At 35.0% G+C, this 17950-nt stretch overlaps 1 protein-coding gene across 1 annotated transcript in view; it reads left to right on the top strand.

Moving 5' to 3' along the window:
- Positions 1-14329, top strand: part of LOC138327078 (uncharacterized) — a 34239-nt gene extending 19910 nt beyond the window's left edge. The window contains 9 exon segments of the mRNA XM_069273064.1: positions 3-93; positions 6837-6922; positions 7506-7719; positions 8017-8153; positions 9089-9195; positions 10227-10295; positions 10533-10626; positions 11856-11974; positions 12542-14329. Coding sequence (XP_069129165.1) covers positions 3-93; positions 6837-6922; positions 7506-7719; positions 8017-8153; positions 9089-9195; positions 10227-10295; positions 10533-10626; positions 11856-11974; positions 12542-12586 — 962 coding nt within the window. The 3' untranslated portion in view covers positions 12587-14329.
- The last annotated feature ends 3621 nt before the right edge of the window (positions 14330-17950 follow it).

Raw genomic sequence — 17950 nt, 5'->3', positions numbered from 1 at the left:
GGCACAGGTTTCTGTGTCAATAGAAGCCAACAAAAAACGGGTCATGTTCATGGGACAGAAGAAATTTGATAAAGCTATATACTACCCAGAATGAAATGTAAGTGTTCCTAGCTATATATCTGTATGCAACCAGAATGAAATGTATGTGCTCTTGGAGGTAAAGCTATATACTAGAAGAATGAAATGTAAGTGTTCCTGGGGTAAAGCTATATACACCAGAATGAAATGTAAGTGTTCTGGGTAAAGCTATATACTACCAAATGAATGTAGTGCTTATACAACTGAATGTAGTGTCGGGGATAAAGCTATATACAACCAGAATGAAATGTAAGTGTTCCTGGGGATAAAGCTATATACTACCAGAATGAAATGTAAGTGTTCCTGGGGATAAAGCTATATACACCAGAATGAAATGTAAGTGTTCCTGGGGATAAAGCTATATACAACCAGAATGAAATGTAAGTGTTCCTGGGGATAAAGCTATATACTACCAGAATGAAATGTAAGTGTTCCTGGGGATAAAGCTATATACTACCAGAATGAAATGTAAGTGTTCCTGGGGATAAAGCTATATACAACCAGAATGAAATGTAAGTGTTCCTGGGGATAAAGCTATATACAACCAGAATGAAATGTAAGTGTTCCTGGGGATAAAGCTATATACAACCAGAATGAAATGTAAGTGTTCCTGGGGATAAAGCTATATACTACCAGAATGAAATGTAAGTGTTCCTGGGGATAAAGCTATATACTATATACCAGAATGAAATGTAAGTGTTCCTGGGGATAAAGCTATATACAACCAGAATGGAATGTAAGTGTTCATGGGGATAAAGCTATATACTACCAGAATGAAATGTAAGTGTTCTTAGAGATAAAGCTATATACTACCAGAATGAAATGTAAGTGTTCCTGGGGATAAAGCTATATACTACCAGAATGAAATGTAAGTGTTCCTGGGGATAAAGCTATATACAACCAGAATGAAATGTAAGTGTTCCTGGGGATAAAGCTATATACTACCAGAATGAAATGTAAGTGTTCCTGGGGATAAAGCTATATACTACCAGAATGAAATGTAAGTGTTCCTGGGGATAAAGCTATATACTACCAGAATGAAATGTAAGTGTTCTTAGAGATAAAGCTATATACTACCAGAATGAAATGTAAGTGTTCCTGGGGATAAAGCTATATACTACCAGAATGAAATGTAAGTGTTCCTGGGGATAAAGCTATATACTACCAGAATGAAATGTAAGTGTTCCTGGGGATAAAGCTATATACTACCAGAATGAAATGTAAGTGTTCCTGGGGATAAAGCTATATACTACCAGAATGAAATGTAAGTGTTCCTGGGGATAAAGCTATATACTACCAGAATGAAATGTAAGTGTTCCTGGGGATAAAGCTATATACTACCAGAATGAAATGTAAGTGTTCTTGGGTGTAAAGCTATATACTACCAGAATGAAATGTAAGTGTTCCTGGGTACAAATCTATATACTACCAGAATGAAATGTAAGTGTTCCTGGGGATAAAGCTATATACTACCAGAATGAAATGTAAGTGTTCCTGGGGATAAAGCTATATACTACCAGAATGAAATGTAAGTGTTCTTGGGGATAAAGCTATATACTACCAGAATGAAATGTAAGTGTTCCTGGGGATAAAGCTATATACTACCAGAATGAAATGTAAGTGTTCCTGGGGATAAAGCTATATACTACCAGAATGAAATGTAAGTGTTCTTAGAGATAAAGCTATATACTACCAGAATGAAATGTAAGTGTTCCTTGGGATAAAGCTATATACTACCAGAATGAAATGTAAGTGTTCTGGGGATAAAGCTATATACTACCAGAATGAAATGTAAGTGTTCCTGGGGATAAAGCTATATACTACCAGAATGAAATGTAAGTGTTCCTGGGGATAAAGCTATATACTACCAGAATGAAATGTAAGTGTTCCTAGAGATAAAGCTATATACTACCAGAATGAAATGTAAGTGTTCTTAGAGATAAAGCTATATACTACCAGAATGAAATGTAAGTGTTCTTAGAGATAAAGCTATATACTACCAGAATGAAATGTAAGTGTTCCTTGGGATAAAGCTATATACTACCAGAATGAAATGTAAGTGTTCTTAGAGATAAAGCTATATACTACCAGAATGAAATGTAAGTGTTCTTAGAGATAAAGCTATATACTACCAGAATGAAATGTAAGTGTTCTTGGGATAAAGCTATATACTACCAGAATGAAATGTAAGTGTTCTTAGGGATAAAGCTATATACTACCAGAATGAAATGTAAGTGTTCTTGGGGAAAAAGCTATATACTACCAGAATGAAATGTAAGTGTTCCTTGGATAAAGCTATATACTACCAGAATGAAATGTAAGTGTTCTTGGGATAAAGCTATATACTACCAGAATGAAATGTAAGTGTTCCTGGGGATAAAGCTATATACTACCAGAATGAAATGTAAGTGTTCTTGGGATAAAGCTATATACTACCAGAATGAAATGTAAGTGTTCCTGGGGATAAAGCTATATACTACCAGAATGAAATGTAAGTGTTCTTGGGGATAAAGCTATATACTACCAGAATGAAATGTAAGTGTTCCTGGGGATAAAGCTATATACTACCAGAATGAAATGTAAGTGTTCTTGGGGATAAAGCTATATACTACCAGAATGAAATGTAAGTGTTCTTAGGGATAAAGCTATATACTACCAGAATGAAATGTAAGTGTTCCTGGGGATAAAGCTATATACTACCAGAATGAAATGTAAGTGTTCCTGGGGATAAAGCTATATACTACCAGAATGAAATGTAAGTGTTCCTGGGGATAAAGCTATATACTACCAGAATGAAATGTAAGTGTTCCTGGGGATAAAGCTATATACTACCAGAATGAAATGTAAGTGTTCTTAGAGATAAAGCTATATACTACCAGAATGAAATGTAAGTGTTCCTGGGGATAAAGCTATATACTACCAGAATGAAATGTAAGTGTTCTTGGGATAAAGCTATATACTACCAGAATGGAATGTAAGTGTTCTTAGAGATAAAGCTATATACTACCAGAATGAAATGTAAGTGTTCCTTGGGATAAAGCTATATACTACCAGAATGAAATGTAAGTGTTCATGGGGATAAAGCTATATACTACCAGAATGAAATGTAAGTGTTCCTTGGGATAAAGCTATATACTACCAGAATGAAATGTAAGTGTTCATGGGGATAAAGCTATATACTACCAGAATGAAATGTAAGTGTTCCTGGGGATAAAGCTATATACTACCAGAATGAAATGTAAGTGTTCCTGGGGATAAAGCTATATACTACCAGAATGAAATGTAAGTGTTCATGGGTATAAAGCTATATACTACCAGAATGAAATGTAAGTGTTCCTGGGGATAAAGCTATATACTACCAGAATGGAATGTAAGTGTTCTTGGGGATAAAGCTATATACTACCAGAATGGAATGTAAGTGTTCCTGGGGATAAAGCTATATACTACCAGAATGAAATGTAAGTGTTCCTGGGGATAAAGCTATATACTACCAGAATGAAATGTAAGTGTTCCTGGGGATAAAGCTATATACTACCAGAATGGAATGTAAGTGTTCCTGGGGATAAAGCTATATACTACCAGAATGAAATGTAAGTGTTCCTGGGGATAAAGCTATATACTACCAGAATGAAATGTAAGTGTTCCTGGGGATAAAGCTATATACTACCAGAATGAAATGTAAGTGTTCCTGGGGATAAAGCTATATACTACCAGAATGAAATGTAAGTGTTCCTGGGGATAAAGCTATATACTACCAGAATGAAATGTAAGTGTTCCTGGGGATAAAGCTATATACTACCAGAATGAAATGTAAGTGTTCCTGGGGATAAAGCTATATACTACCAGAATGAAATGTAAGTGTTCCTGGGGATAAAGCTATATACTACCAGAATGAAATGTAAGTGTTCCTGGGGATAAAGCTATATACTACCAGAATGAAATGTAAGTGTTCCTGGGGATAAAGCTATATACTACCAGAATGAAATGTAAGTGTTCCTGGGGATAAAGCTATATACTACCAGAATGAAATGTAAGTGTTCCTGGGGATAAAGCTATATACTACCAGAATGAAATGTAAGTGTTCCTGGGGATAAAGCTATATACAACCAGAATGAAATGTAAGTGTTCCTGGGGATAAAGCTATATACTACCAGAATGAAATGTAAGTGTTCCTGGGGATAAAGCTATATACTACCAGAATGAAATGTAAGTGTTCCTGGGGATAAAGCTATATACTACCAGAATGAAATGTAAGTGTTCCTGGGGATAAAGCTATATACAACCAGAATGAAATGTAAGTGTTCCTGGGTGTAAAGCTATATACTACCAGAATGAAATGTAAGTGTTCCTGGGGATAAAGCTATATACAACCAGAATGAAATGTAAGTGTTCCTGGGGATAAAGCTATATACTACCAGAATGAAATGTAAGTGTTCCTGGGGATAAAGCTATATACTACCAGAATGAAATGTAAGTGTTCCTGGGGATAAAGCTATATACTACCAGAATGAAATGTAAGTGTTCCTGGGGATAAAGCTATATACTACCAGAATGAAATGTAAGTGTTCCTGGGGATAAAGCTATATACTACCAGAATGAAATGTAAGTGTTCCTGGGGATAAAGCTATATACAACCAGAATGAAATGTAAGTGTTCCTGGGGATAAAGCTATATACAACCAGAATGAAATGTAAGTGTTCCTGGGGATAAAGCTATATACTACCAGAATGAAATGTAAGTGTTCCTGGGGATAAAGCTATATACTACCAGAATGAAATGTAAGTGTTCCTGGGGATAAAGCTATATACAACCAGAATGAAATGTAAGTGTTCCTGGGGATAAAGCTATATACTACCAGAATGAAATGTAAGTGTTCTTTGGGATAAAGCTATATACTACCAGAATGAAATGTAAGTGTTCCTGGGGATAAAGCTATATACTACCAGAATGAAATGTAAGTGTTCCTGGGGATAAAGCTATATACTACCAGAATGAAATGTAAGTGTTCCTGGGGATAAAGCTATATACTACCAGAATGAAATGTAAGTGTTCCTGGGGATAAAGCTATATACTACCAGAATGAAATGTAAGTGTTCCTGGGGATAAAGCTATATACTACCAGAATGAAATGTAAGTGTTCTTGGGTGTAAAGCTATATACTACCAGAATGAAATGTAAGTGTTCCTGGGGATAAACTATATACTACAGAATGAAATGTAAGTGTTCCTGGGGATAAAGCTATATACTACCAGAATGAAATGTAAGTGTTCCTGGGGATAAAGCTATATACTACCAGAATGAAATGTAAGTGTTCTTGGGTGTAAATCTATATACTACCAGAATGAAATGTAAGTGTTCTTGGGTGTAAATCTATATACTACCAGAATGAAATGTAAGTGTTCCTGGGGATAAAGCTATATACTACCAGAATGAAATGTAAGTGTTCCTGGGGATAAAGCTATATACAACCAGAATGAAATGTAAGTGTTCTTGGGGAAAGCTATATACCCAGAATGAATGTATGTTCTAAAGCTATATACTACCAGAATGGAATGTAAGTGTTCATGGGTACAAAGCTATATACTACCAGAATGGAATGTAAGTGTTCCTTGGGATAAAGCTATATACTGCTAGAATGAAATGTAAGTGTTCCTTGGGATAAAGCTATATACTACCAGAATGGAATGTAAGTGTTCCTTGGGATAAAGCTATATACTACCAGAATGAAATGTAAGTGTTCCTTGGGATAAAGCTATATACTACCAGAATGAAATGTAAGTGTTCCTGGGGATAAAGCTATATACTACCAGAATGGAATGTTAGTGTTCCTGGGGGTAAAGCTATATACTAGAAGAATGAAATGTAAGTGTTCCTGGGGATAAAGCTATATACTACCAGAATGAAATGTAAGTGTTCCTGGGGATAAAGCTATATACTACCAGAATGAAATGTAAGTGTTCCTGGGGATAAAGCTATATACAACCAGAATGAAATGTAAGTGTTCCTTGGGATAAAGCTATATACTGCTAGAATGGAATGTAAGTGTTCCTGGGGATAAAGCTATATACTGCTAGAATGGAATGTAAGTGTTCCTGGGGATAAAGCTATATACTACCAGAATGGAATGTAAGTGTTCCTGGGGATAAAGCTATATACTACCAGAATGAAATGTAAGTGTTCCTGGGGATAAAGCTATATACTGCCAGAATGAAATGTAAGTGTTCCTGGGGATAAAGCTATATACTACCAGAATGAAATGTAAGTGTTCCTTGGGATAAAGCTATATACTACCAGAATGAAATGTAAGTGTTCCTGGGGATAAAGCTATATACTACCAGAATGAAATGTAAGTGTTCCTGGGGATAAAGCTATATACTACCAGAATGAAATGTAAGTGTTCCTGGGGATAAAGCTATATACTACCAGAATGAAATGTAAGTGTTCTTAGAGATAAAGCTATATACCACCAGAATGGAATGTAAGTGTTCCTTGGGATAAAGCTCCAGTTGGTAGCAAAGTTCTCACATTTAAAGAATAACTTCAGTGAAGAAGTCTTCCAGTGATCTGCGACTAAATCCCACATTTAACACGTTTTATCTCTGGCAAATGTTACATGAACTGCTTAGTTCATTACATTTGCATGAATTTAACTTTCTTTGTCAGTCAATGCAAACAACAAAATTGATAATCAATCTTAAATGAAATGTAATAGTTGATGTATGGTATTATTGGGCCTTATAAATAGATTTGTGTTTCAGGATAAGAGCCCAGCCATCGTTTGTCCCTAACTTTGAAAGAGTTGCCTACCTTGCCATAAATATGATGGAGAATGGTGCCCATGAAGGTAAAGCTGTAACCAAACTTAATAGTAATTAGATAAATACTAGTTACTTTTGAAGTATTTATGAAAACTTCTTATGAAAATGTAATAAGTTACACTATACAATGTAGTAAAAAATTATTTTGTGTGTGATTGAATTTTGTGTAGTAAGGACGTACATACCAGGTGAAAGAGGTGAAGGAAAATTGGAGTACCTGATAGAAAACCAGAAACCTACAAGGCAATATTCTTTCACATGAATTTCACATGAACAAGGGCAAAAAAGTAAATTTCACATCAAAATTTTCATTTGAAATTCATGTGAATTTCATGTGAAGAAATATTGCCTGTGTACAGTCAATACCTTACAAATGCCTTACTTGGGTTAGGGACTCTCAACTCAGAGGTGGAAAGCTAGTGGAATTTTGTTTGTACACCTTTTGGTACACTAGGGCACCACAAGCCTATATACAAGCCTAAATATGTCTAACCATAATGATTTTCTAAATAAATGTATGTCTAACCATAATGATTTTCTAGCATTACATCATGACCAATGTCTCTCCATACCAACATACATGTAATTATACCAATCGTTTTGCTCTAGGTATTGTGCGCAGCTTAAATGATTATTTAGACATTGCGGCAGAAATGGGTTCAGCGATGGCAGAAATCCATCACAAGGATCTGAAATCTATCATGTGGGTTCTCTCCACCTTCATGGACCCCGCTGAAAATCTTCAAATCTTAGCACAGCTGAGGCCACATGACAAGTTCTTGGCGTTAGAAAGCAGGGCCTTCCTCAGAAATTACATGAACAGGTGAGCAGGAATATAATGTTTTTATACTGTGATAATCTATTGCAGTACAAGAATTGGCATAGTTATAAACTCAATAAATGTGGTTCCAACAAAATAGAGTTTGGGGTGTATGGAAAGTCTGTATGGACAAAACAATCAACTACTACTCCTAAACTACTGCAGTGATTCTCAACAAAACAACAATAATCCTAATTTGTTTACCTACTTAACAACAGTTCTATATTTTTGTCATCTTTCTGAGAATAACACCCATCTTGGAGATTTTATTTTACCATCATCGTGATCTGTATTTGACAGGGGCGCGCATGAAGCAGTAAAAGCCCTTGATGAACTGACTAAGATTTCACTTGCTGGAAACCAAAGTTTAAAAATAGAATTCCTGAAAGTAATGCTGCAAGTTGTAAGAGACAATGAATGGAACTTAATACCTACAGGTAAGATATTAAGTTTTTTTATGATTTTCATCATCGATTCAAGAGAGTTTGTTTGTTTGCTTTTTCTCAAGAGGAAGTTAATAGTCAGTCACAGGATTTGAACCAAAAAGTATCTCCTTTGCTGTTTGCAAACCAAAGTCTTTTAAGTTTCCATTTCAAACTTTGTGGACAATGTTACTAAGTCAGTCCAATTTTAAAATAAAAGACTATTCTACAAATATAAAAACAACATACTTGTATTTCTGCTTTGATAAGATTTAATGTTTTCCATCATTTTACCACCATGGAAACATACCTCAAGATTTGTTGATTTGTTTTAGTCATTTTGACAGGCAGGGTCATATAAGGGCATTGGGTTTAGGAGATTGAGGAAACACATAGTACTCAGAGAAACACAGACCATGTACCACTGTCCATATACAGTCAGCTCCTTGCAATTGGCCTCTAGGTCACGAGTCTGAATCCCATCAGTTGCTAGGTATTGACTGCTGGTTGGTGTTTTTCTGGATACTCCAGCTTTCCTCTACCATCTAAAGCTGGCACATCCGTGAATAGGGCATTAAACTAATCAAACTACACTAAACATCGTTTGCCTCACTATTATTCAAGCTCGAAACTCGGAAAAGTGAAAAGTTAGTGGTAATATGTTTGAACACCTTTACTGCTCAGCCACCGTAACAAATACTTTCACGACACATTGACTGCAGGTACCAAGAATTGATTCTCATTAAGAAGATTGGCCCAATTATTATATTAAAGAGGAGGAAGAGTTTTTTCCTCATTTTAGCAGAAATGATTTTGTTAAGTTGTTATTGGAGACGGCGGTTGATCGCGTCACGCTCCTCTACATCAGAGCGTAGTGCGATCAAACGTGGGTCTCTGGCGATGTGTTAAGTTTGCTGTAGTACAGTAGGTAATGTTTGTTCTGTCTATAGTTTACAGGATAGTTGAGAGAAAAGAAGGGAAGCCGTCTGCCAACCTATTACAGATCTGTGCTTACCTTATGAATGATCAGGTAGAGGAAGCAAGAAAACTACCCAAGGTACGATTTATTATATTAACCAAAGTCAACTTTCCTCTAATGGTGGTTACATGTAGATTTAAGGGTTAATTTGAATAGATTTTTTATGTTTTGGAGACATAACACAAAAATCTTTTTGTATATACTCTAAATAAACCGAGAATCAGGGGTAAATGAGTTAATATTTGTTGTTGAATTCCATAGTCACCATGGTAAACTGCTCATGAACGTAATCCCAATATTATTATAACTCTAGAACAAAGTTTGGGATGGGATGAGGGATGGGGTATACCGGACCCGCTCCATCTGTCTGACATCTGCAAACCTTATCTTTCTAACTGCTATCTAACTCTTCTTAAATTCTGATATAAAACGATTATGATGAAATGATTTAGATCTGATAGAGATTATTTGTGAATTTGTAAAAAGAATGGTTGCCATGCAGGTAACGTGGTAACTATCTACTGGTGTTGTGTAATTGTCAAATATTATTTGTCCTTGGAGTAATTTCATAAATTCTTTCTGAAGTTGTGAAACCCAGTTGTTCTAATCATGTTATTATGGAACAAAGATAAGTGCTGCTATTTAGTCAAAGTTTTGAAATATTGAAATTTTCCCAGTAAAATGAAATTGCTTTATAGGGAATAAGGGTGACAAATACAATGATTAAAGTTTTCAAAACAACAAATATGTCATGTTGTTATATGGTTACCAAATGAAATGTTAAATGAAAATGGAAATTGTGTTTAGATGTATGGATGATCGGTGCGCATGTTGATGGTGTTTAAGGGATAACAACTATAAAAGTCTTACTTTCCAAATGAGCAAAATATTGTATGCTTGCTGTGAACACCAATTGAGGGGTAGTGGGTGTTAGCCATGCCTCTTTGTTGAATTTCATTATTTTAGAGAGTTACTTCCCTTTTACATTTTTCATGTTCTCATTTGAAGAACAATGTCCTATAAGTTACAATATTGATATGCCATGTAGTTTCCAGGTTCCTTCTCAATCTTGTACTGAAATCTATATGTTAAATATTTTTCATTTGTAGATGACTGCAAGACATACAACAATCAGATTTGCACATATGAAAGCTTGTGTTCGTCACCTAAAGTTTAAGGTAATTATTTCAGTTCTTTTCTTCTTAGACATTGCATCAGACTTATCGCAGAATATATAAACTTTTGTCTGAATTATTTTCTGAGCTAATATGAGTGCTATAAAGAATATACATTGCAGAACATGGATACATTTTGAGTGTTATGGAGGCCACTTTGCTGTGAAAGTGTTATGTATTGTAAAGTTGTAAAGTTGATTAATTTCAATAGTTTGTGATCTTTTTTTCTTTATATTTCAGCCAGATATGCTGAATGTCTTTGTAGAATTACAAGACTCGCAGTTGCTTCGTCACATTTTACATGAAATGTTACAAAGAGGTGATGAGGAAGCAGGTGAGTAGTTGATCTACCCACCTATAACCTAATTTGGACGACTCTACCTGTACTTCTATTTCATCATTAAATCATTTGGACGACTCTACCTGTACTTCTATTTCATCATTTAAATCATTTGGACGACTCTACCTGTACTTCTATTTCATCATTTAAATCATTTGGACGACTCTACCTGTACTTCTATTTCATCATTAAATCATTTGGACAACTCTACCTGTACTTCTATTTCATCATTTAAATCATTTGGACGACTCTACCTGTACTTCTATTTCATCATTTAAATCATTTGGACGACTCTACCTGTACTTCTATTTCATCATTTAAATCATTTGGACGACTCTACCTGTACTCTTCTATTTCATCATTAAATCATTTGGACGACTCTACCTGTAGTTCTATTTCATCATTTAAATCATTTAGACGACTCTACCTGTACTTCTATTTCATCATTTAAATCATTTGGACGACTCTACCTGTACTTCTATTTCATCATTTAAATCATTTGGACGACTCTACCTGTACTTCTATTTCATCATTTAAATCATTTGGACGACTCTACCTGTACTTCTATTTCATCATTTAAATCATTTGGACGACTCTACCTGTACTTCTATTTCATCATTTAAATAATGTAGTTAAATTGAAACAGTACATGGTAAAGTTTAATCAAGAAGACACAATATAAACAAGAGGGAGGCAGGATGCTCATGCTGTTTTATTGAATAAGTTTCATCAATATGGGTGATTAGGATGTCACAATCCAACGGTTGATTTTCCATTTTAACATTCCTGTGTAAAACTTATATAAGTAATAGATATAATGTATATACATGGCAATAATCCACTCTAGCAAAGTATTAGTTAACTTGTCATTCCCAAGGAAACTCTTGAAAAAGTTATTGTTTTATTGTCATATTTGATGCAACATTGACTGCAAATAAAATTGTAGACCTTTCCTATTGGGGTGTTTAATAATAAATAATTCTGCAGGACTTTAAATTTAAGATTGTTATTCCTTTATCATTTAAATGTTCTTTCCTTGGATTTTTTTTGTATTGACCTTGTTTATCACCTTTGACCTACTTTTAAAAAACATAATGCTGAATGTCAGCCTTTTGTCACACTGGTTTATTTTACTATACGCTGATAACTCTGTTTACAGTGGTATTACAGATAATAGGATGACTGCAATACAATATTGTTTATGCTTATAACTCTATTTTTAGGATCATACACTCAGGGAGTAAAGGAGACAATTACACGATACATGAATGAGAATCCCGACTCGATGTTAAGTGTCGTCTGCTCTGACATGATGGGAAATGACAAGATGGAGTTAGAAAAGGTTTGTTATATAATAGGAGGTTTTAAATCCGACTTTGATTATTAAAACTTTTGTCCCTGATGTTACATTTGAATTTTTCGGTAATGTCAAGAGTAGTGATTTATTTGTAACAGAAGAGGAGGAGAAATTGTAACAGCCAAGCTAGGTATAATTACATTCTATCCAGAATCTCCGAAAACTAGCTGGATGTTCTACTGACTGAGCTACACGGTCACTCATTATCCACCCAGTCCAATCCTTTGTCCAAGTCTAATTTGCTCCAGAGGACACAATTACTTAGGAGCTCATAAAAACTTCTTTTAATAGGGATTAGCAAGCTTACCAATTTGTAACAGGAGAGAAGTAAATGTAGTTTTCAGATTTGAATCTGTGACCTTTGAACACTAGCTAGATGCTCTACTGGTTGTGCTACCTGGTCACCCATGATCGCCCCAGTCCAATGCCTCTACACATGATTCATATTGTGTAAATGATATACATAGTGTATCCTAAAAATCAGTTTAGACAAACTATTTATATATATATTTTTTTTAAAGATTGCATTACATATTTCCTTTTTTCTTTCAGCTGAGATTCAGAATGATGCAGAAAAGTAAGGAGTTGAAGAGTTGACACCAGTACTGAGTAGGGTTACTGTAATCCAAGTCTTCCTGTATTCCTTTTGACAGTGACACAGAGGGAACATGGTGTTACAATTCCACACAATCCTCCTTGTAGTCCGGTGGCTTATGTCGGGTGCCAAAGACTAGATGTCATTGATACACTATATACTCTATATAATGAAAGGGAAAGAGCTGTTGTCATATGTATAAGACATGTGTTTGGGAAAGTAATAGTCATATTTATACATATTCTATATTTGCATATTAAAGAGTTATCTACCCTGGTGGGAAGGTATTGATTAATAGAATTTTTCCCTACCTAGAGGGTGTGACAATGATATCACAACCCAAGGGGTAATTCATGAACATCAAACCCGAGGCTTGCCGAGGGTTGGACATTCAGGATTTCCACCAAGGGTTTGAATTTCTTTGTCACACCCTCAAAGGTAGGGAATGATTTTTTTTCTCCCATATAGCCAAAAACAAGCATTTTCACCATGACATGAATATGGTTTTGTCAATTGAATGACGATATTGATGATGCCATCAACAATGCACAGCATGTTTACACTGCAAAAAGTCATGACGTCACATAATGGTCATCAGGTTCAAAAGGTTAGCATGCGCAATTTGTCATACTCTAGGGGTTGACAAAGAAATCTCTCATGGCTAAAACCGTTGACAAAATCTGTGAATTGTGGGAGAATATGATGTCATGTGTTTGCTAAAGTAATGTCATTTATTTTCACTCATAAAACAAAAATGTCACGATAAATATTACCTGCAAGGGAGGTAACTATGTAATATTCAAAGACAGAATATATGATTTAGCTGTTGTTGGTGGATTAGATATACATGACTGTCCTCCTGAGATGGAAGTTTCTCAATCCTGTACTCAAACGAAGGAAAGATCCTATTAGATGCTGACATCATAATTACATGTGACGCCGTAATAATTTTATTACACATGTGTGTTACGATATATGGCATGGCTTTAAAACCAGTTATGTGTTAAATGTTTTCTATTTTCATAGAAAGTTGTCTGGTGTAGCCCAAGTTTCCTCTCACTTTAACACCAGGCTTAGATATTGTTACAGGTGATAGATCTTTAATGTTGCCAGTTTACTCTGGACACCAAACCTGACACCAGACTTAGATATTGTTACAGGTGATAGATCTTTAATGTTGTCAGTTTACTCTGGACACCAAACCTGACACCAGACTTAGATATTGTTACAGGTGATAGATCTTTAATGTTGTCAGTTTACTCTGGACACCAAACCTGACACCAGACTTAGATATTGTTACAGGTGATAGATCTTTAATGTTGTCAGTTTACTCTGGACACCAAACCTGACACCAGACTTAGATATTGTTACAGGTGATAGATCTTTAATGTTGCCAGTTTACTCTGGTTCTGACATCAAACCTGACACCAGACTTAGATATTGTTACAGGTGATAGATCTTTAATGTTGCCAGTTTACTCTGGTTCTGACACCAAACCTGACACCAGACTTAGATATTGTTACAGGTGATAGATCTTTAATGTTGCCAGTTTACTCTGGTTCTGACACCAAACCTGACACCAGACTTAGATATTGTTACAGGTGATAGATCTTTAATGTTGTCAGTTTACTCTGGTTCTGACACCAAACCTGACACCAGACTTAGATATTGTTACAGGTGATAGATCTTTAATGTTGTCAGTTTACTCTGGTTCTGACCAAACCTGACACCAGACTTAGATATTGTTACAGGTGATAATCTTAAATGTTGCTAGTTTACTCTGGTTCTGGCACCAAACCTGACACCAGACTTAGATATTGTTACAGGTGATAGATCTTTAATGTTGCTAGTTTACTCTGGTTCTGACACCAAACCTGACACCAGACTTAGATATTGTTACAGGTGATAGATCTTAAATGTTGCTAGTGGTTCTGGCACCAAACCTGACACCAACTTAGATATTGTTCTGGTGTAGATCTTTAATGTTGCCAAACCTGACACCAGACTTAGATATTGTTACAGGTGATAGATCTTTAATGTTGCCAGTTTACTCTGGTTCTGACACCAAACCTGACACCAGACTTAGATATTGTTACAGGTGATAGATCTTTAATGTTGTCAGTTTACTCTGGTTCTGACACCAAACCTGACACCAGACTTAGATATTGTTACAGGTGATAGATCTTTAATGTTGCCAGTTTACTCTGGTTCTGGCACCAAACCTGACACCAGACTTAGATATTGTTACAGGTGATAGATCTTTAATGTTGTCAGTTTACTCTGGTTCACCAAACCTGACACCAGACTTAGATATTGTTACAGGTGATAGATCTTTAATGTTGCCAGTTTACTCTGGTTCTGGCACCAAATCCGATACCAGACTTGGGAATTCATACTAGTCCTGATTTAGCTTTTCCAAAGTAAACTTTTACTCTCCAAAAAATAAATATGATATTACTTCATTAGGATGTTTTAAAAGTTATAGATATTAATGTCAGATTGTTAGAATTGGTCAGATACTGGACCCAGTACAGGTAACTGTGAGGTACCGTTGGTGATGAACTACATAAACTGTAAGACTACCTATGGGACAAAGCAAAATGGTCTGCATAATATGGCCACCTTGTATTGAAATGAGTTATTTGAGACCACATGAAAGTGGTCTTATTAAGCCCTTTTATAGAATTGGTTTCTAAATCAAGTTTAAAGTTTATGGTTGTAATGTTTCAATAAAAACAAAGTAAACAATGAATACCAAAATAGCTTGTGGATTAGATATATATTGCGGATGGTAAAATGTGTGTGAGAGTTGTGTTCCAGATTGACATTTCAGACTTAGTGTGTGAAATGTAGTATGATGAATTGTATGGTGAATGCAGGGTATAAGTGGAAGGATAGATTGACATACACGTGGGATAGAGAATGAGTGAAGTGTAATATAACATAAATATATGCAATTTTGTGCCAATAAATGCATTGTATTTATCAAAAGTATTTGTTGTTTATTTAATTTCTTTAGTGACCATCAGAAACCACAGTGTATCGGGCTGTAACCCAGTGTAGACTGATTGTATGGGTAACCGATGATAGAAGTTCCAATGTAAGTAAGTACATGTATCATGCTTTTAAATGATATTGCATTTGTGCATATTTCAATAATGATAAAGTTTGAGTGTACAGAACAGACATTGGGTAAAATTCGCCGTATCATAAATAAATACTTATATAATGAGGGTAAAAGCAAGATAATTTAAAATCAACTCAACTGGGTAAACACAGGTTAATCTCAAATGATTCAACTGAGGTAAATGTAAGATAATCCACAAATGATTCAACTGAGGTAAATGTAAGATAATCCACAAATGATTCAACTGAGGTAAATGTAAGATAATCCACAAATGATTCAACTGAGGTAAATGTAAGATAATCCACAAATGATTCAACTGAGGTAAATGTAAGATAATCCACAAATGATTCAACCGAGGTAAATGTAAGATAATCCACAAATGATTCAACCGAGGTAAATGTAAGATAATCCACAAATGATTCAACCGAGGTAAATGTAAGATAATCCACAAATGATTCAACCGAGGTAAATGTAAGATAATCCACAAATGATTCAACTGAGGTAAATGTAAGATAATCCACAAATGATTCAACTGAGGTAAATGTAAGATAATCCACAAATGATTCAACTGAGGTAAATGTAAGATAATCCACAAATGATTCAACTGAGGTAAATGTAAGATAATCCACAAATGATTCAACTGGGTTAAACACCAGATGTTCCACAATCGATTTAACTGGTAAACATAAGATAATCAACAATTGATTCCAATTAAATAAACACAAGATAATCCAAATAGATTGAACTGGGGTACAGTGAACTGCGTTCAAGCGTCCGGATTAGACTCCTCCCTCAAATGTTGTAACATTCTGTAACGACAGCCAATGAAAACTCTGGAAACTTGCCTCGATTGGTTAGACTCCTTGTGGTGTAGCGCAAACAATGTTGACTTCAAAGGGATCTACCGATTTGACTTGGTCACATCTTTGTACCAAAGATTTGTTAGCATACATTTCTAGATAAAAAGGTTTCAAACACGTTTTTAAGTCAATCGTACCATATATGATCATCAAAGACAACAACAAGACAGCTTCATAAAACGTTCCCTGGAACATACACGGTTGTAGCTGTATACATTGTATACATGTATAAGACCAAAATATATCTGTTTAGGGATACATTGGCAAAAACAATACGGCCGATAGGTAGGAATTCTTTTTATAGAAATATTTTTTGTCAAGTTCAGATGCAACAGCGAGCTGTTTACTAAACACGTGTGGCTCCTATTTATTAATAAGATTAAACATTAGTGTCTTTCACTCTAGATCTTGACTCTTTATTTAACAATATGAATAATTGGGGATTTGACTAAGAAAGAAGTATTACATGTAACAGCTCAGATTGGCATAGAGTTAAACTATTAATAGGAGTATCCTTTTAGGTACAAAAAAATAGGGTCGGTCGGGTAACCCTAAACAGATTTTTTTTCTGGCCTAATGAAGATGTTTCATCCGGAAGCAGACATCTCACCACTAATTATGCATTGTTAGTTGTATGAATTGTAATAGTAATGTTTAAAAGTGTGCTTGTAAATATGTATTCAAACCTATGATAAGTTGTGCTAAAACACTCTTATTGTAGTTCAAGAAAGCATAATTTGACGTTTGGAATGCATATATATACATGTATATATGTACATGTATAAAGTACATTTATAACGACTCTCTGGCTCCTATGATTTCAAATAAGATACATGTAGTATTGTAGTAAAGTTAAGATACCAAATACCAAATTTCTACTCACTTTAACCTAGCTGTGACTATGGCTATATGTACATGTAGATCGTGATTATATACATGCATGTAATTCTGCTTTTATTTTACGATTTTGTATACCAAATTGTTGCGGTATTATTAATTGAAATTGCGTAAGTTTTTGAATGTGTTACAACTATAGCAGGTGAACTCCGCCCTCAGTTAGACTATCGCTGTTACTAAACTCCGCCCACACTTTGACTGACGCTATTCCGAGCCAATAAACGCGCATACGACTGGTTGAAACTATTCACGTGATTTGTGGTTTGAACGATCCGAAAGGCAATTCCGGACGCTTGAACGCATTTCACTGTAAACAAAAGATTATCCACAATCTATTCAACTGGGAGATAAAAACAAAATAATCGAAAATTGACTCAACTGGGGTAAATAGATAATCTACAATTGATTCAACTGGGTAAACATAAGATGTTCCACAATTGATTCAAATGCAGTACAACTGGAGGAAACACAAGATAATCCAA

The sequence above is a fragment of the Argopecten irradians genome, chromosome 7, assembly GCF_041381155.1.
Source record: "Argopecten irradians isolate NY chromosome 7, Ai_NY, whole genome shotgun sequence".
NCBI lineage: Eukaryota > Metazoa > Mollusca > Bivalvia > Pectinida > Pectinidae > Argopecten > Argopecten irradians.
Note: the sequence above shows the minus strand (reverse complement) of the source record. Positions and strands in the feature narration are given on the sequence as shown.